At 36.5% G+C, this 25,902-nt stretch overlaps 2 protein-coding genes across 2 annotated transcripts in view; both read right to left on the reverse strand.

Annotated features, from left to right (window-relative positions):
• Positions 1-25,902, reverse strand: part of SHOC1 (shortage in chiasmata 1) — an 85,585-nt gene that overhangs the window by 23,936 nt on the left and 35,747 nt on the right. Inside the window, exons 10-17 of the mRNA XM_032418531.1 lie at positions 21,569-21,663; positions 20,610-20,852; positions 15,468-15,881; positions 13,294-13,413; positions 11,646-11,822; positions 8,445-8,549; positions 4,929-5,107; positions 3,789-3,861 (exon numbers count right to left, since the gene is read on the reverse strand). Of these exons, the coding sequence (XP_032274422.1) occupies positions 3,789-3,861; positions 4,929-5,107; positions 8,445-8,549; positions 11,646-11,822; positions 13,294-13,413; positions 15,468-15,881; positions 20,610-20,852; positions 21,569-21,663 (1,406 nt within the window). The remainder of the gene's footprint in view (positions 1-3,788; positions 3,862-4,928; positions 5,108-8,444; positions 8,550-11,645; positions 11,823-13,293; positions 13,414-15,467; positions 15,882-20,609; positions 20,853-21,568; positions 21,664-25,902) is intronic.
• On the reverse strand, positions 22,848-24,140 carry LOC116641095 (casein kinase II subunit alpha-like). Its single transcript, XM_032418532.1, is given in 3 exon segments — positions 22,848-23,553; positions 23,555-23,774; positions 23,777-24,140. Coding segments are annotated over 3 exon segments (1,164 nt in total). The 5' UTR covers positions 24,015-24,140.

The following is a 25,902-nucleotide window of genomic DNA, read 5'->3' on the forward strand; positions in this document are numbered from 1 at the left end:
TGATTTTACCTTTTTTCTCTAATCAAAAATTTAAGTACATAACTAAATAGCAAGTGACTACATTTTGATGTTGTTTTTTCCCTTCTACTGGCTGTATAAGAAGTAGAAGACCTACTGGGTGCCATCTGCTCCTTAGAGTTACTTCTGCTTCTTAATTGTAATTTAAGTTTCTTATGTTACCGATTTTTTAACAAAATAGATTTCAAAAAATTCTGTAGCCACACATATAGTTTATTTTTGGTAGACATCATTGGTTTAAGAATAACTGATTCTAGTTAAAATAAATTTTACTCTCGATTGGTGTATGTTTGTCAGTTGTAAAGTTGACAAAGGCATGATGTGATAATGACAGAGTAATGCTTAATAATTTAATGTTTACTTGGCTTGATATGACAATAGTTTTGGTAGCAATAAGAAGAGGATGAGTAGTATTTCTCTTTTGTATATAAATTTATAAAGTCATATTATTATTATTATTTTAAAAGATTTTATTTTTAAGCAATCTCTACACCCAACATGGGGTTCAAACTCACAATGCTGAGATCAAGAGTCGCATGGTCCACCGACTGAACCAGTCAGGTACCCCAAGCTCATACTATTTAAAACCTAATCTCTTTAGCTGATTTGTTTTAGCTGTAATCTCAAAGCAGATTACTTGCTAAATGCATTACTAGGATCTTGCAAGCAGAGAAGATGAAACCACATTTCTACTTTCTAACACTAGACAGAAAAAAAAGGCCTCACTCCTAGACACAGAGGATAGCTGCTTGTTAAAAGATAGGAAAAACATTTTTTTTTCAGCTTAGAGAGTCAAATATTTTTGTGTCAGTTTCAACCTTGTTGAAATAAAATAGCATAGTAGTGATGATATAATCCCCAAAGCCAAAAGAAATAGAATGTTCAGCATGAAGCCTATATAAGAAGTAATATATACAATAATAATTTGTCCATGTGTCTTAAGCACATCAAAGGAAAAGATGCCCCATTAAGTAGGTCTAAGTATTCTTCTCTGTGGGGCAGGCATATTTCCTCAGCCTCTTCACAAAAGTATTACCTCAGTTACCCAAATCCCTTTGTTTCTTAATGCTACATTGCTCAGCACTTTCCTAATTAAAAAAAAAAAATGTTTTCAGTTACCCTGATTCCAGACAGGTGTGGCAAGTACAGCCTCACAATTGCTAACTACTACTTTAACATTTTGGTACTAGTAAAATCTTGTGAATTTGGTGGATAAAACCTCATCTTCCCAGGCCCGGAAAACTGGATGAAATAATAAGATCCAGGCTTGCAAATCTGGACTCTAGACACATGATAATGTCTAGAAATAGCACCTTATAAAGGTCGACTGCAAAAAGTCTTCCATTCTCACATTGCTATAATTTAATAGTTAATTTTGCTAAGTGCACTGATAAGCAGACGTTTGTAATATTTGTATATAGTTCAGTTCAATCTTTTTCACTAGTCTCAGTCTACTAGGTATACAGAGAGGCATTCATTAGTTCAGTTATTCAATTCATTTACATAAAGTTCCTTCTATATTCCAGGCATTTTTGTGGATGCTGGTAATACAAGTTAGGGCATGGTCCTTACCCTCCAGAAGGTGACATGCTAGTGAGGAAAACAGACAATAGGATCTCAGTTGTTATAGCCTAGGATGGTAAGTAGTGCCTTAGAAGTATGCACATAATACACTAAGAGCACAAGGGAAAGCATTTATTTATTCATTCATTCATTCATTCATTCATTTTTTTAAAGATTTTATTTATTTATTTATTTGAGAGAGAGAAACAGCATGAGAGGGGAGAGGGTCAGAGGGAGAAGCAGGCTCCCCGCTGAGCTGAGAGCCCAATGTGGGACCCGATCCCAGGACTCCGGGACCATGACCTGAGCCAAAGGCAGTCGCTTAACCAACTGAGCCACCCAGGAGCCCTAGGGAAAGCATTTAAATCAAGGCTTCCTGAACAAATGCGAAGCCAGAGGAAACTCTGGTGGACGTCCGTAGCGGTCCTGTTTTAACTAATTTTTAAAGGATGTGTAGGAGTTAGCTGCTAAAGAAGGGAGAAGAGCACTATGTAGCAGAAACAGGAGGTGTAAAGGCATGGAGATGGGAAATAGCATGATAAACCGTTTGGTAGGGTTACAGCAAAGATATATTTGGAGATGGCCAAAGATGCAATTTATGGAGGGAAGAGAAATAGTAAACAAAGGGTGACATAGGTTGAGGATGGTATTTTATTTTTAATACTGGAGTGCTTAAAGATTAAGGGAGAGTCACTGGAGAGGAAGGCTGGGCGAGGAAATAACTGATGGGAACACACTGATGAGGGAAGAGATGGGATCTAAAGCAGAAGTGAGAAATTGTTTTTCGAAGGGAGGAGGTTCACCTCCCTTATAAAGAAAGGAGGAAAAGATAAAAGAATAAAAGAAATGAAGGTAAGTTTGTAGACGGTAAGGTTGTAAGATGAAAGGTTGTTAAGAGGTATTGAGAGCCCATACAAGGTCAGAGAAGTTAAGTTTGTAGTGGTACTAAACTATCTGATTTTCTTTAATAATGCTCAGGAGCTCAGGTATAGGAACAGAGAGGTTAAACGTCTTGATGGATTCAGAGCTGAGATTTAAATGGAAGGTACAGTAGAAGGACAAGACTGATTAAAGTCATGGGCACATCACCAAGCCTGGAAAGAGAAAAATGTGAAACAAAAAAGGAGTTGATTGATTACAGATCTCTAAGTTGCTGAACATCATGGAAGAGGTAAGATAGCTGTGGACAGAGAGCAATGTGTCAGAGTTTAAAGTTCAGAAGTAGCACAGCTCTGCATTATTACAAGGTTAATGGCATAGCCAAGGAGTGAATATCATTTCTCCTGTGGAGACCAATGAAACTATAAGGTCAGGGTATTGAATGAGCCATTCACATTAAAGACACCTAGGATAATGGCAGGACTAGGAGTGAAAAGAATACCATGAACCAGGTGCACAACTGTCCATGGATGATGGGGAATGTTTGAGTGGCTACTAGATGATGGCAATATGGAGTCGTAGCGAATGGTGTGGCAATATGGCCTAGCCTCAGAGGATAGAGAAATAATAATATTTTGGAAAGGATAATGGAAAGCAAGAAATGGCCCTTTCAATCCTATGATATATATATCATATATAAGAGGGAGAGAATTATCAGCTTCTATATGAAAGGGATACAGGGGAAGCTGTATCGTCTGCGAAAAGCTGGGTTCACTTAAGACAAGGAGATAAAAAAAGGAAAATAGTTTACATATAAGCAATGGGTTCCATGGCACAGGGTGGAAAGGGTTGGCAGAGGGGGCAATAGTTGGTAGAAGAGTTGAAGAATGACACTAGAACAAGACACAAGAACAAGGAAAGTATTTCCTTTGGTTCAAATCCTGAGTCCCTCACTTACCACCTGTGAGGTGCGGCATGTTACAACACCTTTATGAACTTTAGTTTCTTTATTTGTAAAACTGATTTATAGAGTTGTTGTAAGTATACAGAATCATTTAGCAACTAGTAGTCAATCAATAAAAGGTGTCAATTGATAATAATAATATACACAAAAGTACATATAATGTACATATAAGTACATTACAGGATATTTATATTGCACACTTAAAGTCCAGATTTATTTAAAAACTGGTTAGATTCCACTGAGTTATATACTTCTAAAGAATGAATTTTATGTTATTATATCTTAATTTAAAAACTTAGATCACTACATTTTTATATGTTCCAAACATTTGTTATCAAATGAAGCATAATTTAAAACTCCGTACCTTCCATTTTGTTAAGAATTTTAATGAGTAAATGTTTTTCACCATCTGAGTCCATTCTTACTATAATCAGCACCTGATCAAAAATAAGAATTTCATATATCTCTGAATAATTATTCTTTTTCATAGTTTTGCTACTGTGACAAAATAACAAGCTTGATTGGTTACATGAAACTATTGGCAAAAAGATTACCAAATAAATATTTGTGCTGTAAAAGATGTCAGTGCTTAAACACAAAGGAATAAATTCTGGTAAGATCAAATATCAATGAGGAAAATATTCTGAAGTGGGGCATTCTTAGCATCCGTGTACTCCCATATGGGTGACTGTATACATAAATTGTCTCTACCTGCATTGTTAGCGTAAATTCAACCCAGACAAGTTTGAATTGATTGGAAAAAAACCCAATGATTTGTTGCTATACTTTCCTAGTTATCATTATAGCTTTTCTTGGTGGTGTGGGGGAGAGGACAACAAATAAATTCCAATTCTTAAATTTCTTACTGATTATTTTACTTTATTTTAATGAGAAGCAAGTTATCTAAGTAACCACAGAGTTGGAGATAAAGACACAGGAGGGACAAAGAAAAAAAGAAGAAAAAGGCCAAATTTATATCCAGATTTAGCGTAAAGCACTTGAAAAGTTTTCTGGTTTGAAAACATTTAAGAAAGTATTTCCTCTTAAGTCTTTATCAATGTAACCTTCATATGCTTGAGGTAGGGTGGACAAAAATTTCCAATATAATCCAAAGCATAAGCTAAATGCTTTTTTTTTTTTTTTAGAATCATATAAGATGAGATTCTGGCTTAATATTAAAAATAAATTATTGTAGTTCTGTTATTTGGTATATGTTCATGAACTTAGATGTACCAGACAACAGTTTTGAAATTTGGAGAGCCAATCCATAGAAAACTGCGTATAATAAAAATTAAAGTATTTTTAAATTCAAGATACATGAACAATGATGCAAATCATCCTTTCTCTGTGTCTGATTCTGTTTTGTTAACTTACTTAAGGAGAAAACCATCAAGGGACCAAATAGTCTAGACTATTTCATAATTTCTGAGTTAAATGCAAAAATTTCTTACATACAATTCTTGTTTAAGCTGATTACCGTTATCTGCTTTATTCCAGCACTTACCTTAATCTGTTGCTCACTTTGCATCCAATTTAGTATCTGACATTGCAGTTCTTGTATCTTGTAGTTGGTTTCAGGCTTTTTTTCCCTAATAAACTGTACAATCTCCAGCTGTCTCCAAATGTCATCCAAATAGGAGCCTAAAATGCTTCTGTAGATATCTTTTGCATTTGACAAATATCCTGTTAAAAACAAAAGCAGGGGGGAAAGGCATATCTTTTTGTTCTTTGAGAAACTCCATGAGTCATAACAGAGTTAATCGTTTTCCGATTTTGATCAAAGATATTGACTAATGAAAACCTTTAAACTGAGTGAAGCTGAAAAATATGTACCAAATGTCTTCTTTTAAGCTACATGACATACTCTATATATCCTCTGAATATATCCCATCTTTTCCTGCCTTCTGGCTTGGTCTACACTTACATGCAAGTTGTATGGAAATGCCACTTCACTGGAATTTTCTTGGTATTTTATCTATAAAGCTTTTGTACTTGATTTCTTATTTATGTATATGACAATCTCATTAGTCTATAAACTCTTGGGATATAATCCATGATATTTATGCATAATTCACTTATTTTTTTTTTTTATTTAAAGATTTTTTATTTATTTATTTGAGACAGAGAGAATGAGAGAGAGAGAGCACATGAGAGGGGGGAGGGTCAGAGGGAGAAGCAGGCTCCCCGCCGAGCAGGGAGCCCGATGCGGGACTCGATCCAGGGACTCCAGGATCATGACCTGAGCCGAAGGCAGTCGCTTAACCAACTGAGCCACCCAGGCGCCCTATGCATAATTCACTTATATTGCTGCTAAAACAGCAGAGCCTAAATTCAGACTCACTAAAGCAGATTCTAAACACAGAATCCCTGGAAGTTCATATTCAGTAAATCTAGACTCTTTCCCAGGGATTTCTGCCTAAAAGCTCTTCCTGATTCTCTAGACCTAATCTTCTGAAAGAAAAGCCTAATCCAGTAGCATCCCTGTTTCAATGGCTCCTTATCATCTACAGAATAAGGTCTGAACTCTTTTGTGCAGTTTAAAAGGCTATTCATGATTTGTCTCTTTGTTATGTCTTCAGGCTTAGTTCCTATTTCTTTCTACCTTATACTCTTCGATTTAGCTACATGCAGCACACCCACTGGGTCATTCTTCTGGGCTCTCAATTCTGCCTATAAGACCCTTTTATACTTTATTTATTTGGCAAACTCCTACTTGTTTTTAAACAAATATTCAGCTTTAAGTTAACAGTCTCCATCCTTTGTGCCACAGTACATATTGCTGCTATAATATCCATTACACAATACTGAATTTATTTCTGGGTTAAAGCTCAGAAGTGAAACTCTATACCTTTAATCTTGAAACTCATTAACTTGCTAGCTTGGGAGAGGTAGCAAACTAGAAGCTGGGAGAAAAATACAGAATTCTGGAAGGCAGCAGGGCAGACAGCCAGACCCCCATGGACCTTTCTTTCTCTGACACTATGCAGAGAAAAAGAAAAGAGGACAATCTAACTTACTCTTTGATTTTGAGAGGTTTAGAGGAGTGAGAAATCTCTCCACTAAAAATGTCCAAGGTGGGGCGCCTGGGTGGCTCAGTTGGTTAAGCGACTGCCTTCGGCTCAGGTCACGATCCTGGAGTCCCGGGATCGAGTCCCGCATCCGGCTCCCTGCGCGGCAGGGAGTCTGCTTCTCCCTCTGACCCTCCCCCTCTCATGCTCTCTCTCTCTCTCTCTCTCATTCTCTCTCTCAAATAAATAAAATCTTTAAAAAAAAAAAAAATGTCCAAGGTGGCTAGGTTATTCCTTATGGCTTGGTACGTAGGGCTTAAGAAGTTCGTTTTCCAACAAGGATTTTACTTTCATAGTATTCCTCAAGGTAGCCAAATAGCAATGTCCAAGTTTGATTTGGTGAAAGTACTTCTTTGAGGAGTAAAAATTATTCAGCCCAAGTACATGGTTCTTAATGGTCTCACCTAATCCTAGGGTAGACTGTAAGAGTACTTAAAGGTGAATATATCTCAAGCAATCTTCCATAAATATTATTTCTCTAATTCTAGCTCTCTAATACTAATAAGTATTAAGCAGCAGCGAGTCACAATGCACTCTTTTTTTTTTTAAGATTTTATTTATTTATTTGACAGAGAAAGAGAGAGATAGCAAGGGCAGGAACACAAGCAGGGGGAGTGGGAGAGGGAGAAGCAGGCTTCCCGACAAGCAGGGAGCCCGATGCAGGGCTCGATTCCAGGATTCCGGGATCATGACCTGAGCCGAAGGCAGACGCTTAACGACTGAGCCACCCAGGCGCCCCCACAATGTACTCTCTTTACAGCACTGGGAGCTCAGGTAGTCTAGATTCTGACATTCTGCCTTACACTATGCTTTAACAATCAGCTTAGCTTTTGATAGAACTGATGATTTTTTATGGAAGCTGAAAAGACAGGTGACGAAATAGAAGGGCACGTAATACTATACCCTTATACCAATTCCAGGTACTGTAAACTAGGGTGAGAGCCCCCAATCCATACTTGATGGAGATGGAGGTAAAATAACCCAATCAGCATCAACACCCAAGTGGTTTAATTGCAGAGAAAAGGAAAACACCATGTTGGGCTTTCTAAAGGTAGCTGTAATTTAGTTATAATATTTGGCCAGATAATACTAATATAATGCTTGGCCAAATATAACTCCCAGTGCCGTAAAGGGAGTACAGTTGTAATTCACTGCTGCTCAGTACTTATCAAAACCTTGGATTAGAGAAATACTTGTCTGGGTCACAGATAAAACAAAACCTCTGGGTCACAGATCAGAATAAAATTATTTTCACTTTATATTTTAAATAGGTTCTAGAAATTCTAAATTATGAAACAATTCTATAAGCATACCATTACTAAACAAGTCTAAATAATCCTGCAATAAGGAGCCTCAAGCAGTAATGTACTGAGACAGATATTTAAATGATTTTCATAGTTTAGAAAAAATTTCTAAAATCTTTAAATTTTCCAATGTATTCAAAATAGTTTGATTTTTATTCTTCCAGTAATTCATATCCTAATTTACAGACAAAACTAAAAAAGAAATTGCAAAATATCTTACTACTAATAATTTGGTTATATTAGTTATGTATATTCACCTAGCAAAGATTCAAAGCCACAAACATTCAATGAAGACCTAAAACGTACATGGCAAAATATCACCTTACATTAAAAAGTAGTGCATGACAATGATTATACAATCAAATCTGTTTAAGGCATTATGACTCTATAATTCAGGCCTAGATTAGAGAATCCTAAACCTATTTTTCTAAGTGATGATATTTGTTACAAATGATTTCTTTTAAAGAATACAGGCAGAATAAAAATATATATTCTATTATAATTATGTCAAAATGTATATAATGTTTAATGCGGAAGTAAAAGAGGCTACATCATTTCTTACAATTTCTTTTTCAGAAAAGTAAAAGTTATTTCAGATGAAATATTTCAATAGGAAAAAAAGGGGAAATAAAAATTTCCCCCACTAACCCAACGCTGTGTCCAAGCTACATGTTAAAAGGACATCTCTAATTGTTACCAGAAGATGTAAGAGAGCAGCATGCTTGAACGTCATTTCTTTTTCATCATTTGTACCTAAGCAAGCAGAAACATATTTAAAAACATAAGATACACATCAGAATTTTTGAATATGTATCAGAATGCTTAACAATAATAGCTAACATTCATAATCAGGTGCTTACTATGTGCCAGGCTGTATGTAAGCTGGTTATTTCACCAAATCTATAATGATAACCCTGTCAGACAAGTTTATTATGAGCCTCATTTTTTGGATGAGGAAATAGTCTGAACAAGGTTAAGCAACTGTCCAAGGTCAATATGTGAATAAATGGTGGAGCTGGCATTCAAACCCAGATGGCTAACCTCAGTGTTCATACTCTTGTTGCTTTCCCACTTAGGAAAAAAGATCAGTGATTCCCAGTTATAAAACAAGAAGAAAATTAAACTCATAACTTGCCAACTGGTGAAGATAAAGATGGGTGATCATAACATAAAGCAATACCTTAAAATGAAGGTAGAGACACCTGGGAATAATTGTCCAAAGATATGACTCAAACAAGAGATGTATGCACAGGGACAGGCCAATTGTCTACTTAATGTGTTCGATGTAGTTCTAGAGCTTTTTGAAGATGACAGAATGGATTTTACCATGTGCAAAAGAGAAACCAAGAAGATAGGAATCTAGGCCCATTGCCCCAAATCAACCAGAAAAGCTCTACTTTTCTGTTTTATATAATGGGATCCCATGAAATATTTATTTGTACAAAATGTTCTGCTAAAAAGTTTGAAACTGCTCATCTACTCAATCAATAAAGATCAAGGCAAATATGAAGTAGTCACTGGGAACCAAGAGGCAGCAGTAGAACCATTTCTGGGTAGTATATCCAGCCCCTGTAAGACTTGTGGAAACAAGTCAATCATGACCTGGAAGGGATGAGAACAGAGCAGAGAAACCAGATTTGGTACCATTTTTCTTCTTTCTTTAGGAGAACATTTCTTGAACATCTCTTATAGTGCAGGTCTGCAGCTGATGAATTCTTTCAGCTTATGTATGTATGAAAACATCTTTATTTCACCTTTGCTTTCATAATATATTTTTGCCTAGTATAGAAAACTAGGATTTTTTTCTTTCAGTATTTAATTTTATTTTTTAAAGATTTATTTATCTGAGGGGGGGGAGGGGCAGAGGGAGAAGGAGAGAGAGAACCCTCAAGCAGACTCCCAGCTGAGTGCAGAGCTAGATGCAGGGCTCAATTCCAGGACCCTGAGATCATGACCTGAGCCGAAATCAAGAGTTGGTTGCTCAACTGACTGAGCCACCCAGGCACCCCTTCTTTCAGTATTTTAAAGATTTTACTCCACTGTCTTTTCACTTGTACAACTTCTGACAAGAAATTACGTCATCCTTATCTTTGCTTTCCTTATGCAACATGTTTTCCGCACCCCCTCTGGCTGCTCCTACAATTTTCTCTTTACTACCAGTTTTGAGCAATTTGACTATATACCTTGATGTAGCTTCATTATGCTTCTTATGCTTGGGGTTCACTGAGTTTCTTGGATCTATGGGTTTGTAGTTCTTAACTAAGTTTGGAAACCTTTCAGTCACTATTTCTTCAAATATTTTTTTCTGTTTACCCCCTTTGCCTCTCCTTTGAGAACTCCACTTACTATTACGTCAGGCTATTTGAAGTTGTTTCACAGTGCCCTGATGCTCTTTTCTTCTTTTTTTTTTTTTTAGATTATTTTATCTACCCGTGTTTTATTTTGGAATAGTTTCTATTGCTATGGCTTCAAGTTTACTAATCTTTTCTTCTGTAATATTTACTCTGCCATTAATCCAGTGCAGTTTTCATCTCATACACTGTATTCATTTCTAGAAGGCTGATTTGTGTCCTTTTTCTATCTCTAACTTATTGAACATATGGAACATAGTTACAAGTTTCAGTGCCCTTCTCTAATAATGCTAACATCTTTGTCAGTTCTGAGTTTGCTTTGATGGAATATTCTTATTATGGGTTGTATTTTCCTATCTCTTGTCATGCCTGGTAATCTTTGATTGGATGCCAGACATTGTGAATTTTACCATGTTAGGTGCCCCACAAATTATGAGTTTTTCTAATCTAGCTGATCGGAGCAAGCATTACTCCCTGCCCTGTGTGAGTGCAGAGTACTACTCCCTCTAATCCTTTCAGATAGTTTGCTTCCCCAACCTCAGGTGGTTTCCTCACATATACTCTGATCAGTACTCTGCTCAATACTCTGTGTGAATCTCTCTCTGTCTCTCATATTCTATCCTTTGAATTCTAGCTGCCTTGGTCTCCCTGGACTCTCAGTTCTGTTTCCTCAACACAGATTGTCCACTGGGCTCTGCCCCTACTATCTCTCCCTGTGCTATGGCCCAGCAACTTTTTCAAGGCAGTAAGCTAGGGCAATGGTAGGGCTCACCTTACTTGTTTCCCATCTCTTGGGAATCAGGGTGCTTCACTGCCTGATGTCTAGAGTCTTAAAAACTGGTTTCATGTATTTTGTCTTTGTCTTTTCTTTTTTTTCCTGAAAGGAGTGTAAATTCAATCCCTCTTACTCCATCTTGGCCAGGAGAAAAGTCCAGGATTGACTTTAATTAATCTATTTTTTTTTTTTTTTAAGATTTTATTTATTTATTTGACAGAGAGAGACACAGCGAGAGAGGGAACACAAGCAGGGGGAGTGGGAGAGGGAGAAGCAGGCTTCCCGCCAAGCAGGGAGCCCGATGCGGGGCTCGATCCCAGGACCCTGAGATCATGACCTGAGCCGAAGGCAGACGCTTAACGACTGAGCCACCCAGGTGCCCCTAATTAATCTATTTTTGACATCCCCCCTACCTTGGGAGGGAACTAGGTGGTTCAGATTTAACAATAACAGGGTTAATTTGGTTTTTGCACTAGGAATCTGTCAAGTAATATATGTCAGTTAGGAGCATTATTGAGAAGCAATGCCAGATGTATTTGTTACCTTTTTCTCCTTACTTAGCTGACCCTCCAGTATTAGTTTATGGGTGTCATATTCTGAATTAAAGTTATGTCTTCATCCATGACTAATTTCTATACCTTCTATATTCAATTTTTACTCATTTGATACAACAACCCATAAATTTTTATCCTTTTAAATAATATGACTTTTATTTGTACTTACCTTGCTGAATAGCATCACTTATTACTTTTTCTTGTTCCTTTAAGAGGAACCTTGTTTGGTCAAAAATGACAGTGGCAAATGTCCAATTAGCAGCAGGGAGAGTACAGAGGCATACAAGTTTTTTTAAGATAGGAGTAGCTGCTGCTTCTAGGAGACAGAATGCTTGGCACTGGCTCTCTGTGAAAGTAAAAGCATTAAAGATAGTGTTTGATAAGGATGGCATGCTCTTTTTGACAAACCAATTAAACACGTCACTTCATGGAAAACTGAACTACATCCAAATTATTTTTTTTAAAGATTTTATTTATTTACTTGACAGAGAGAGACACAGTGAGAGAGGGAACATAAGCACGGGGAGTGGGAGAGGGAGAAGGAGGCTTCCCACTGAGCAGGGAGCCCGATGCGGGGCTCAATCCCAGGACCCTGGGATCATGACCTGAGCCGAAAGCAGACGCTTAATGACTAAGCCACCCAGGCGCCCCTCCAAATTATTTTCTGAGTTAAAAATCGTGAGATTATATAGAGGTTCATTTTAGGATATTTATTGTAAATAAACTAGTAACAAAAATAACAAAAAAATAATAAGAAAACAAAACAAAAACCATCTGTAGAATTTGTATAATTTTATGGTTAATTGTATAATTTTATGGTTAATATGTATAATTTTATGGTTATTCTGCTTATTAGAAAATAGGTATTTGGTAACTAATATGGCAAGTGTGAAGAGCCATATAAAGAGAATCACATATTTTTTTTTTCCCCTCCACAATTAGCTTACAACCTTAAGCTGAACAAATTTACCACAATGACAAACTGTTTCTAGTTTTCACTAGAATAGCAATACTTTAAGATTTGCATTATCATCTAAAGGTCATAAATAAAACTGAACCAAAAAATGAAAAGATATTAAAAACTAGTGTCATATTTCCTTATTGATTTTAATAATGAGCATGATGTTCTTTTAAGCAGGCTATTCTTTAGGAGTCAAAGAATATTCTTCTTCACAGCAGAAGCAAAAATTTTAATCACTATAGGAAACAATAATAGCTTTTTTAACATCACCCTGACAGTGGGCAAGAGAACAGAGGGAGTAAGCCTCAGCAGTTCATTTTTCCTAACTGGGCAGAAGAGTCTGAGCAGCTGCAGTCTGCTGTTCTCTGATGAATGTAGGGAAGCAGCAGTTTATTTATTTTTTTATATTTTTTAAAGGTTTTATTTATTTATTTGAGAGAGAGAGAGCATGAGAGAGAGCGCATGAGAGGGGTAAGGGTCAGAGGGAGAAGCAGACTCCCTGCCAAGCAGGGAGCCCGATGTGGGACTCAATGTGGGACTCCATCCTGGGACTCCAGGATCATGATCTGAGCCGAAGGCAGTCGCTTAACAAACTGAGCCACCCAGGCGGCCCAGGAAGCAGCAGTTTAAATGAAGGAAGAAATAACAGTGAGTGGACTGGAACAGGGCAATGGAAAGGGGCAGAGGCAGTGAATGGGGTGTTCAGGTGTAGGAATATCTTAAAAGTAGGAATGGAATGAAGAAACATCTGAAACAAATGAGAAAATTACATGGAAAATCAGGTATGTCCTAGATACTCAGGAAAAGGCTTTCAAATTTACTTAATTTGAATGCATTTTAAAAGCATACAGCATACCTGATGCTTGAATTTTAATGACATTATCCACTCTCCTTTCCTGATTTATTTTCTCTACGGCTTTATTCGTACAAACAGGAGGACTTTCTTCCTGAAGAGTCAAAGAATGTTCTTCTTTATCTTGAAATTCTAATAAAAATTATTAATTTGCATTATTCAGGGAAACTTAATGTTGCTTTACTTAAAATGCTTTCATGTAATATGATTACAGTTGTTAAAGTTCTTCCTTGAAACATGTCAGTATTAAATTGAACAACTATTCAGGTCAATGGATGTAACACAGTGCTGAAGGCAATCGTGGAAAGAATCTTGACATTGAATCACTGTTTCAATCTCAGTTCTGACACTAGCTTCAGTGTTCTCATATGTAAAATATAGATAAACATACCTATTTTGAATATTGTTATAGGGATTAAACACCAACTACAGTTCCTGACACCTGAAAGGCACAAACGGCTCAATTTCATTTCTCTGTGACTTTCCACATACCCCTCCTTCTGCTACTAATCCTCTCCTATGCCCCATGCCCTCCCTGGCTCCATCCTTTCTTAATAAGGTCAATTCTTACCACTCACCCTTCAGCTCTCAGGCATTTTCTATTAGCCTACTGTACTATGTTGTAAGCTTCTCAAGGTCAGCAATGGTATCATCTTTATCTCTAATATGTATTTTAGTGCCTGGCATACAACATTCAAATGTCAGTTTTCTTCCTTCTTTCCTAAGTATTGTAGAGGATTACAAATATGTATATAACTAATTAATTTATTTATAGTTACTTATATTAACTAGATAGTAATGTTATCTATTAATAATATGATTACAGGGTAATTTTAGAAACACAATACCATCTTAAAACATTTTAATATATGAGCTTTAAATACATGGTGAAAAGTAATGGAGTAAAATATCCTAAACTAGATTATGTTATTATTTTCAAGTACACTTTTAATTAACTATAAATAATTGGAATAGCTAGGATTAAATAATACAATTACTAGAGTTTTTGAGGGGGCCCAATAAGTTGTAACATTCTTTCTTGCCCCTGAATTAACTATAAAATAAGGCAAGAAGTAAAATATATACCAAAATATTACCTCTGTTACTAGTAAAGGCTAAGTTGGATAAAGGAGCTTAGTTTGAGAGTCAAATGGCCTTATTAACTAAGCAGCAGAATTTTATGTTAATAATATATGAGACCGTACGTAAGACCTAACTATGCTGTAACTCTCATACATAAATTTTTTTTTTTTTTAAAGATTTTATTTATTTATTTGACAGAGAGAGACACAGCGAGAGAGGGAACACAAGCAGGGGGAGTGGGAAAGGGAGAAGCAGGCCTTTTGCAGAGCAGGGAGCCCAACGTGGGGCTCGATCCCAGGACCCTGGGATCATGACCTGAGCCGAAGGCAGATGCTTAATGACTGAGCCACCCAGGCGCCCCTCACACATAAATATTTTTGTACTTAAGGTCAAGTGTGCTCTCATTTTGTAAGTTTTCTCCCTCTCTCTCTCTCTCTTCCCCTAAAGGTCAGAGCAGGGGAGCAGTGGGAGATTTATTCATGTAATAAAGTGAAGTTTGTGACAAAAAATATATATATTTTTGTACTTAATTCTTCTGGGCAATGTATGTCAAACATATTCTAGAATACTTATTATTTCTTTACCAGAAGTGAAATGTATGACACGTACTACCTTTGATATGGTTATAAGCAGTGGATGTAAAACAATTACAACTCACACAGAAACTCCCTGGTAAATTTAAAAAGAGTAATAAGCAATCAAATCGGCAAAGTGTTCTTAAGTACACATTAAAATGTAATACTGAGAACTGTCAGCTAAAAGAGAAAAAAGAATGGCAGAATGATCAATAAAAGTTAGAAATACTGACTCTGTATGGCCAAGTTGCAAAAGCAAGTTTTACAAATAGTGGTTTTTCTTACAAGTTCAAGTGTACTTTTAAATTTTTTGGAAAATACATATCTACATCTATATCTAAATAGCCACATCTATCTCCATACTCAATAAGTATCATGAATAAATGACACTTTCTTTGACTTTGAAAAAGAATATATTCTATTTGAAAGAGCTTTAAATTTTCTTACCTTCTGTAATAAATTATACATTTAGCCCTTAAAGCTATCATATCTGTGCCAAAATATTACTAAATTACCCACCATCATTTTCTTTACTGTCTGTGACTTCAGTCTTTGAGGTGCAAGTTTTATATTTATTTCGCAGCATAATGAAGTCACTCAAAAGGTCCAAATCATTCTCCCATTTTTTACCATGTTTAAAAGATGCTTTTTCAATTTTTGGAGAGGAAGATGATTCAATAGATGGTACTGTGCAGTCAAGTTCCAAGTAATCTTCATTTTCTTTATTTTGGCTTATTCTATAAACTAGTTCTAGATCATTCTTTGGTTTTTCTTCTTTTGGTCGTTTAACAGAAAAATTGTCATCAGAAAAACACAGGTCTGGTACTTCTTCTGCCGGAGATGAAATCTTTTGTGGAAGTAATAAATGATCATTTGTAGATGTCTCATTAATAAGTACAATAGGTGAGGAACAACTTTTATGTTCTAGCCATGCTAAAAACAGAAAATAAAAATATCCAAATGACTTCCATGCATAAATGAGTGTTCTACTAGGGTATTAGAATAACTTTTATTTGTAAGTTCTTATTGATATAATTTGATCCTTGGAAGTACTTTGTTTATTGCTTTGAAAATCAATTTTGGCCTGAATAATATAAATTTTTAAAAAGGGCAAAAATTCAGACCTCTTTTTCTTAATCCTGGAACTAGGTTACCAAGCAAAGAAAGAATTCCAGAAAAGCCCTATTGCCAATAGGCTTGCAATTAAGTCTAAAGGTAAAAACCTTAGGTACCAAGCAATCTACAGACCAGAAGAATATACTTGCAATACTTACACTTGAAAAAGGACTGTATTCAATATATCCAAAGAACTCTTATAGCTTAATATTTAAAAAGAAAGCCTATTTAAAATTTGACAAAATATTTGAACAATACTTCACATAAGATATGTACATGCTACAACATGGATGAATCTTGAAAACATTCTAAATGAAAGAAGCCAATCACAAAAGACCACATCTTGTATGACTCCATTTACATGAAACATCCAGAGTCAACAAATCTATAGAGACAGAAAATAGATTAGTGGTTCCGCAGCTGGGGAAAATGGGAAGTGACTGCTAATGGGTACAGGATTTCTTTTGGGAGATGAGAAAAATGTTCTAAAATTGATTGTGGTGATGATTACAACTCTGTGAATATACTAAAACCACTGAATGGCATACTTTAAATGGATAAATTTATGGTATGTGAATTATATTTCAATAAAGCTATAATATATATGTATATTTTAAAGGTTTATTTATTTTAGAGAGAGAGTGCATGTGCAAGTAGGCGGAGGGGCAAAGGGAGAGAATATTCAAGCAGACTCCCTGCTGAGCATGGAGCCAGCTCCTGGGGCTCGATCTCATGACCCATGAGATCATGACCTGAGTTGAAACCAAGAGTCAGACACTTAACTGACTGAGCCACCCAAGTTCCCCTATATTTTTTAAAGGAAGATATACAAATGGCCAATGACCATGTAAAATGATGTTCACCATCATTAGTCATCAGGAAAATACAAATTAAAACCAAACTGAGATACCACAACACACCCATTGGAATGCTAAAATGAAAGACTGTCAATACCAACTGTTGACAAGGATATAGAGTAACTGGAACTCTTACACATTGCTAGTGTGAATGCACAATGGTGCAATCACTCTGGAAAACAATTTAGTAGTTTTTTTTTTTTTTAAAGATTTTATTTATTTGACAGAGAGAGAGAGAGACACAGCGAGAGAGGGAACACAAGCAGGGGGAGTGGGAGAGGGAGAAGCAGGCTTCCCGTGGAGCAGGGAGCCCAACACGGGGCTCGATCCCAAGACCCTGGGATCACGACCTGAGCTGAAGGCAGACGCTTAACGACTGAGCCACCCAGGCGCCCCATCTTTCTTTTTTTTTTTAAGATTTTATTTATTTATTTGAGAGAAAGAGAGAGACAGAGATAGCGACAGAGATAATGAGAGAGAGCACAAGCTCTCGGAGCTCCTTCCCAGAGAGGGAGAAGCAGGCTCCCCATTGAGCAGGGAGCCTGATGCAGGGCTTGATGCCAGGACTCTGGGATCATGACCTGAGCTGAAGGCAGACACTTAACTGACTGAACCAGCGAGGCACCCCTTTAGTAGTTTCTTATGAAGTTAAGTATATACCTACCATAAGACTCAGTAATTGCATTCATAGATATTCAATCAAGAGAAATGATAACATATGTCCACAAAAAAACTTCTAGAAGTTTTTTTCCTAATAGTAAAAATCTGGGAAATACATCCAGGAGAGTTGATAAGCAAACTGGGGTACATCCATATGAAAAATTCCTCAGTAATAAGAAATGAACTGGTCGTACACATAACATCATAAATGAATCTCAAAAGTGTTATGCTGAGTGGAAGAAGTCAGACTCAAAATAGTTACTATATGATTCCATAAATGAAATTCTAGAACAAGGGACACTAATACATAGTGACAGAAAGTACACATGGATCTGACCTGGGATCAGGGGTGAAGGTTAGAAGAAGAGAGGAATGTAATGACTACAGAGTATAAAGGGGCACAAGAAACATTTTGGTGATAAAAATATTCTATATCCTTGGATAAAGAAGAGGTGGTATATATAAAAATACACACACACACACACACACAACGGAATGTTACACAGCTATCAAAAAATGAAATCTTGCCATTTGCAATGACACGGATGGAACTAGAGGGTATTATGCTAAGCAAAATAAGTCAATCAGAGAAAGACAATTATCATATGATCTCACTGATATGTGGAATTTAAGAAACAAAACAGGTATCATAGGGGAAGAGAGGAAAAAAATAAAACAAGACGAAACCAGAGAGGGAGACAAACCATAAGAGACTCTTGATCACAGGAAACAAACTGAGGGTTGCTGGAGAGGAGGGTGGGTGGAGGGATGGCGTAACTGGGTGATGGACATTAAGGAGGGCATGTGATGTAATGAACACGGGGTGTTATATAAGACTGATGAATCACAGACCTGTACCTCTGAAACTAGTAATACATTATATATTAATTAATTGAATTTAAATAAAAACATGTAAAACAAGAAATGTTCTGTATCTTAATTGTGGTGGGTTGTTTCATTGGTATGCACATTTGTCAAAATGCATAAAACTGTACAGTTAGAATGGGTGCATTTTATTATATGTAAATTTTACCTTATAACGTTTGAGAAAATCTTAAATGTCTATAGGGCCAGAGAAATAAGGTATGTAAATGAATGAAGTATATTGCCAGTGCTTAAGGGCACCTGGGTGGCTCAGTTGGTTAAGCGACTGCCTTCGGCTCAGGTCCTGGAATCGAGTCCCACATCGGGCTTCCCTTGCTCTGCGGGGAGCCTGCTTCTCCCTCTCCCTCTGCCTGCCACTCTCCCTGCTTGTGCTCTCTCTCTGTCAAATAAATAAATAAAATCTTAAAAAAATATTGCCAATGCTTAAATCATAATCTTGAGGAAGATAAATTTTGAATTTTTTCTTCCAAATGCAGTCTGTAATTTTGGTTTTCCTTTTTTTAGAGATATTGGTTTAAGAAACATTTTACTTTCCTTCTAACTATACTAAATGTAAGACAAAAGTGCAAGAGTAATGCTAAGTGCCAACTAACACCTGGACTCAATTTATGAGGGCTGGGAACTATGGTGAACTGGAGGTGGGGAGCTATTAATGGCCTGTCTAAAGTGGTGAGCTGCTATTGGTTCCAACCAATTGTTGCCATATAAGAGTATGGGTCTGGTTTTTGGAATTTTTAAAGACAATCTCAAAATACAGATCCTTTATCTGCAACCCTCCAAACTGTAAATGTTGGTAACTAATTAAAACACTATATGGGTCAATAATATATGGGCTGACTAGGATCAGAGGGTACCAATTCGAAACCTCTGAGATATTTTCTAGAGACTCCTGGTATGTTTAGCAGGCAAATATGAACTGTTTATTATTTCCCTTTTCTGATTATTTTCTTCTACTTCTCTCTGTTTAATCGCCCGTATCCTGACAACTTGGCAATGAGCTCCTGATACAGTTCTTGCTTTTTATTTATTTTTGTTTTCTTTTCAGTTATTGCTTTTTAAACTTCATAATTAAACTATCATCATAACTCTGTTGGATGTCAAGGTGAATTATATGTTTTAACTTCAAAATAGTTACATATCATAATAAAGACTTTACATAGTCTTATAGATAATAATACATTATTCTGGATATTTGAAGACCCCATAAAATCTTCCTCTCCCTTTTCTTTGTCTAGCAATCTGACTTAATCTCTTTTAAAATTCTTCTGAGTACCCACCTGGGCCTTAGGATAGATAGACTGGTGTACATTTCCTTGACATAGTCTGTTTTCCTTTCTACCAAAGCCCTCTGTCGTCTGTCTTTGAAACATCTCTTGCTGATAACAATTCTTGCCCCACTTCCTATCCCCTTAAAGCAGTCTCCCAACACACACAATAATATCTAAAATGCATTTTTAAATATATTTACTTACTCTATAATAAATTAAAAGTGAACTTTCCCAACTTCTTTAAGATCTAAAGCTGTTGCACAAACTGATTTAAAAACAATCCACATATACTTCAAAAATGTGTAATTCAGACTAAGTATGTTCCATTTATTATAATGGCATATATAACAACCAAAATAACTCAAAATATAGATACTCAAAAGACATTTTGCTGCCTTAAATTGTATAGGTAAAAAATGTTTACCGAGTAAACTCTTTGGAAACAAAGGAAGATTATCTATTGTTAAAGAGAGGTTATTAGATATTATTGAACACCCAGAGTTCACCTGTCAGATAGAAAAATAACAGTGCTGCTTTGAGTCTAGTCTGATATTAATAAACACTGGGCTAGCAATTAATCATTTATAAAAAGAAAGTCACTTTAATTGAAAATGGCTAGAAATTTAAAAACTGAGACTATAGAATTTTAGGACAACAAAGGATTTTAAGATGAGCTAGTCAAACTTCCTCATTTTTTTTCAAGGAAGAAAATGGGGCTTAATGGAGTTCAAAGTTATAAATTCTGGCAGAGCCAGGGCTAATACTGAATGCTGGAATTTAGTTTCATTTTCCCAGTCACCTGGTAGAAAGCCAGTATCTAACATTTTCTCATTCTGAAAAATTCACACAAGTGATATTTACTATTGCGTACTTACATTCTAACTGAAGCACTTTTGTTGGCAAAAATACCTCCATTTTAGTATCATCAGAAGATAGATCATCATGACACAAATATGTATTCAGATGTTCCAAAGTTTCTGCCTCTTTCAGATTTAGTCCTCCTTTTCCCCACCACTCTGTGCTTACAGGATTAACTACAAGACTTTCTTCTTCAATAGAAAATATCTTTTTCAAATCCATAACTGAATACTGACTGTTGGGCCCTTCACTTCTTGGCACTTAAAAAACAATAACAAACCAAAAACAAATAGAAGCAGTTCACAAGGTAAAAGAAAACACAATAAATAGAACCACACTGAAAATTCCTTATGAAACAGATTTTCACACATTGGTAAAAAAGTGAAACTTGAAGTTATATAGCTAGTATTTTGTCTTCAAGATGGTAATACTTGTAAAAGTCCAGAATATTATAGCAATAGAAGTCACATAAGGGATTTATTTCAATCTATGGAAATACCATAAAGTTAAAATTATTCTAATATTTACTAGGAAATAGAACCATTATTTTGTTTGAACATTTTAGTAATTACTAAATTAATACATTTGATAACATTTTAAAGAATTAAAGTAAGATTTACTAAATTTGAAATTCTATTTTATTATAATGAACCTAAACTAGAAGATATATTTGACCAGATTTTATGATGACTATCATCTTAGATACTGTGGCACAGAGCTTTCTACCTCATTACTTTTAATCTAAATAATAACAAATCATAATGTATGGAGGAACTGAAGTAGCACAACTACTTTTATCTGCATTATAAGCATCAACCCAAAATTAAGATGAAAAATTCTGAAATCCTAATTTTGGAACTGTGTATTTATGACAGTAACAATAATAAAAAAATAATAAAGCTGACAATGCATTTCTACTAATTATACCTTCTCACCTTTACTTTTTGTTTAGCATTCAAAATCAATTAATCTTTACCTGTAAGCAAAAATGGTTTCAATGAGCTTCTGCAGCTTTCTAACTGCCACACCATCCAGTTTTTGTTAGCTGATTCTTCAGCAGTAAGCAAACTACTGAAAAAGAAGAGTTAAAGCCTAATATATTAATAATATTGAGACTTTTTGTATAATAAAATTTTATTTTTTCTTCTTTAAAATTTAAATTCAATTAGCCAACATATAGTAGTACATCATTAGTTTTTTTTTTTTTTTTTTTCAGGGCTGTAACAAGAGAGTTTATAGTTTTCCCACAATTACAGGTCTACCATTTCAGTTTCACTGGAGATAGAGGCTCTGCTCCTACCTCTCAGATACATTTACAAGACTGAGGGACAGGTCTTCTCACTGGATGGCATGTAAAGGAAGAGGAAGAAAGGAAGAAAAGAAGGCAGAAAGCTTAAGATGAAACTCGGGGTGGCCACATCTTCCATTAGCTCTTAAAGACTTGCTAGCATGAAACCCATATAGACAATGTTTTTCTTTTGTAAAAAGCAGTAAGTTAAGCCCAGTAACTAACTGAATTCAAAATGGCCAAGTCAAAGAAAACTGAAAAAGATTTTTCCTCCCCTTCCCACCAGCTATAGAGCACATGGGGAGATGAAAGGGAAGAGGACCAAGGTAAGGAGCCTGGGAGGGAAGGTATTATAATCTTAAACTGAACTGAAACTAAAAGTAGAAGTGAGTTGGATTTAGGGTTAGGTCAATAAGACATGATTCATACTGAACAGAAGTTTTCAGGACCTGTCTGCACTTTGGGTAGATTTTCAGCATCTCAATGAAACTAAGACATATTTCCACGAGATTGACCAGGACAACCCCACTGAAGCACTTGGAGTAAAGTGAGAAAAGTGACAAACAGTACACTGCTCTTGTAGCTTGGGCCCTCCCTTCCTCCTTCCTTCCCACCTCCCTTGAAGAACCTACATTTCTGTAATCTCTGGAGAAGAGCATGAGATATAAACCCCCCATAGCGTGGGATGGTGGGGGAGCAATGGTGGACATGGGAAGATATCTTCACCCAAATGCAGCAGCCGGGATTGAGGCTGGTTCATCTCTGTCCTTTAGTGATGAGAAACTGAATTTGAAAGGGGGGAAAGATTTTGTCCGTGAAGTATTCCACCTACAGGTAATTTTTCAGGGAATCCCGAGTTATGAAAAGTTCGAGTTAAAAAAAAAAAAGAAAATCAGCGTATTATAATATTTTTTTATGACTGAACTACTGTAAATCCACAAGCAACGGTTCAGACACGGTGCTTCCATTACTGCTGAGCACCAGCAGCAGCTGGAACAGGCATCCCAACGGGGCTGGCAGCAGCAATCACTGGTGAGCCTGCCGGAGGTCCAAGGGGTGAAGGCGTTGGCATTGAAGAAATCCCTGACATCATATTGGTGCTGCGGACAGGTGTACTGCCCCCCGGCATGCTAGACGAGCCCATTAGAGCCTGGTCCTTCACAACAGTATAGAAATAGGGGTGCTCCATGGCCTCTCTTACAGTAAGCCATGACTGGTGGTCGTATCGCAGCAGCTTGTCCAAGAAATCCAAGGCCTCAGGGCTGACAAGGTGCTGGTTTTCACTGTGGACAAAGTGTTCCCATCGCTTACGGGAGTGTCTGCCCAAGATATCGTTGAAACGTGGATCTAATTCAATGTTGTATTTGTCAATATAGTCATATAAATCTTCTGTTCCCAGAACCTTGGCTGTCCTCACCAACGGATAATTATCATGGCCATGGAAAAATGGCTCCTTCCGGAAGATCATACTTGCCAGCATACAACCCAAGCTCCACATAGCCAAACTATAATCGTACATCTGATAGTCTACAAGTAGCTCAGGACCTTTGAAGTATTGGGAAGAAACTCTGACATTATATTCTTGGCCAGGATGGTAAAACTCAGCCAAACCCCAGTCTATTAGTCGTAGCTTTCTGTGCTCATGATCAATCATGACATTATGGGGCTTCACATTTGTGCATAATTCCCATGCTGTGATAATAATCCAGGACCTTCAGAATCTCATATACATAAAATAGAATATCATAGTCTGTTAACGTCTGGTACAATTGCTTGAAGTCTGTGTTGTTTACGTGTTCAAAAACCAAGGCAGGGGTTCGTGACACAGGGTCTTTTACAATGTCTGCCAGTGTGATGATATTGGGACCGCCTCGTAAATTCTCCAAAATTTTATTTCACGCTTGATTTTCTTCTTCTTTACTGGCTTGAGAATTTTAACAACTTTGTCATTATTTGTGATGTTGATGGCTTCAAATACTTCACTGTATTTACCCCAGCCTAATTTTCGAAGCAGCTGGTAGTCATCTTGATTACCCCACTCCACCACGTGTGACTCATAATTCCAGTACTCTCGGGGTCTGTGCATATTAACATCTGTGTAAACTCTGGCCCTGCTTGGCACGGGTCCCGACATGTCTGACAGGTTGGTGAACGAAGGTGGACTTGATGTTTGGAGATCTGGTGGTCACTGTGTTCGGAAGCAGCTGGGGGTAAGACCTTGTTTCAGACCTGTTTTCTTTAAACTGTGGTGGAAGCGGCAGCAGCGGCTCTCCCCTCTCCTCAGACAGACAATATGGCGGTGGCAGAGGAGGAGACACAGCTTGGCTGCCTGCCGCAGGGACCAGAGCAAGGCTGCAGCCGCGCATCATTAGTTTTTGATGTAGTGTTCAGTGATTCATTAGTTGCGTATTAACACCCAGTGCTCATCACACCATGTAATAAAATTTTATTTTAAGAAAATTATTTTTCTAAGTATTTTTTTACACTCAAAAGCAAATGAAAAATTTACTCTATAAATGTTAAACTGAAGTAGAGTTTCATAGACCAAATTTCATATACTTACTCTTCCTCCCTTTGGAAGTTTTGGCAATTTGTTAGCCTCTTTAATTGCTCCTGCTTGCCTATACCTTAACTCCTACCTCTATCTCCCTCATTGAAACCTGGAGCCAAAGGAGGCTGACTTAGGAGGGTTTTAGCACTTCCTTCCATGAAGTGTGGCAGCACCAACCCTATAAGCCACCCAAATTAAAAATATAATTTAAGTAAAATTACTGTACTTTCCATACAAGACAGTAGCTTTAACACAATTTTTTTCCAATATTGCTGTCCCCAAGTCCATCCTAAACAAATTCTGGAGCCTCTGCTGGTTGAGGATCAGAATTATGAAAAAGTCCTGTCTGCTCTACCTTCTTAGGAAGGTAAAAGTTTAGTGCTAAAGTTTAGTTCAGGTCCTTCAATCTTGGTGGGTGTGTGAATGTGTGATGTATGTCTGTTTGCATGTTTTGGGGTGCTAGGAAGAGAAAGGAAGATGCATGACAATTAGTGTAAATCACAGCTTATCAGTAGCTATGAAGTTACTAGCCTTGGTAGGAAAGATAACATTAATCCTCAAACCCCTTAATCTATGCCCCCAAACCTCTCACTCCAAGGCAAGAATTGATTGTGTTGTTTCTCTGTTCATATGGAACATATGTGAGCATGCTAATTATAAGTACTGCTAGTTGAGTTGACAGTCCTGGGCCGCAGAAAGCTGTTTTATGTCTAAGCTATCCAATTTACCTACATAATCCAAAATCTAGGATGAGATGACAAACTGTGAGATTCTAGATAATTCTTGAACCTTACCAAGATCTCTGACAACCAGACACCTCAGATTATAGGCAATTACTTTAAAGCAAAAGGAAAGCAAGCCAAGTCCAACAGAAGGCCATAATATAAACAAATATTCTCACTCTTAATGGAACTTTCTGAAGACATGTCTGAATTTGATACATTGTTTGGTCATATATAAAAATATGTTCACAATTCAGTAACCAGTATGGAAATAAAGTCCGGTGTTACACAGACTTTTCTTTTTAGCGCCATAAAATCTAGCACAGGGTTTGACATGTGGTAAGCACCCAAAATACTTGTTAATTGGATATATTTCCAGCCAAAATGTTGTATTCTGAAATAAAAGTAATTGGGGCCATAAAAGCAAATTAAGAGTACAGTAACATTACACATTATTTTCCCCTTCTGTTGTTTTTTTATTTTAACACTTTTTTCTTTGTTTTTAGATTCACAGATGAGGTGAAAACCCATTTTTAGAATAGGAATTTTAAGGTTTTTTTATATTCATAAACCAAATGGAAGTGATTTACCTCTTGCTAATCAATATAGCAGTGATGAAATGACCTCTTTAAGTTGTTTCAAATGGCCCCAGAACCTTTGGCTAATTTTAAAAAGTCTTTTTTGTTCTAACTTAGGCAAATCATAATACATAGATAAGATTTAAATTTCATAAATTCTAATTAGATAGT

Source organism: Phoca vitulina, unplaced genomic scaffold (genome assembly GCF_004348235.1).
Source record: "Phoca vitulina isolate PV1807 unplaced genomic scaffold, GSC_HSeal_1.0 scaffold21, whole genome shotgun sequence".
Classification (NCBI taxonomy): Eukaryota; Metazoa; Chordata; class Mammalia; order Carnivora; family Phocidae; genus Phoca; species Phoca vitulina.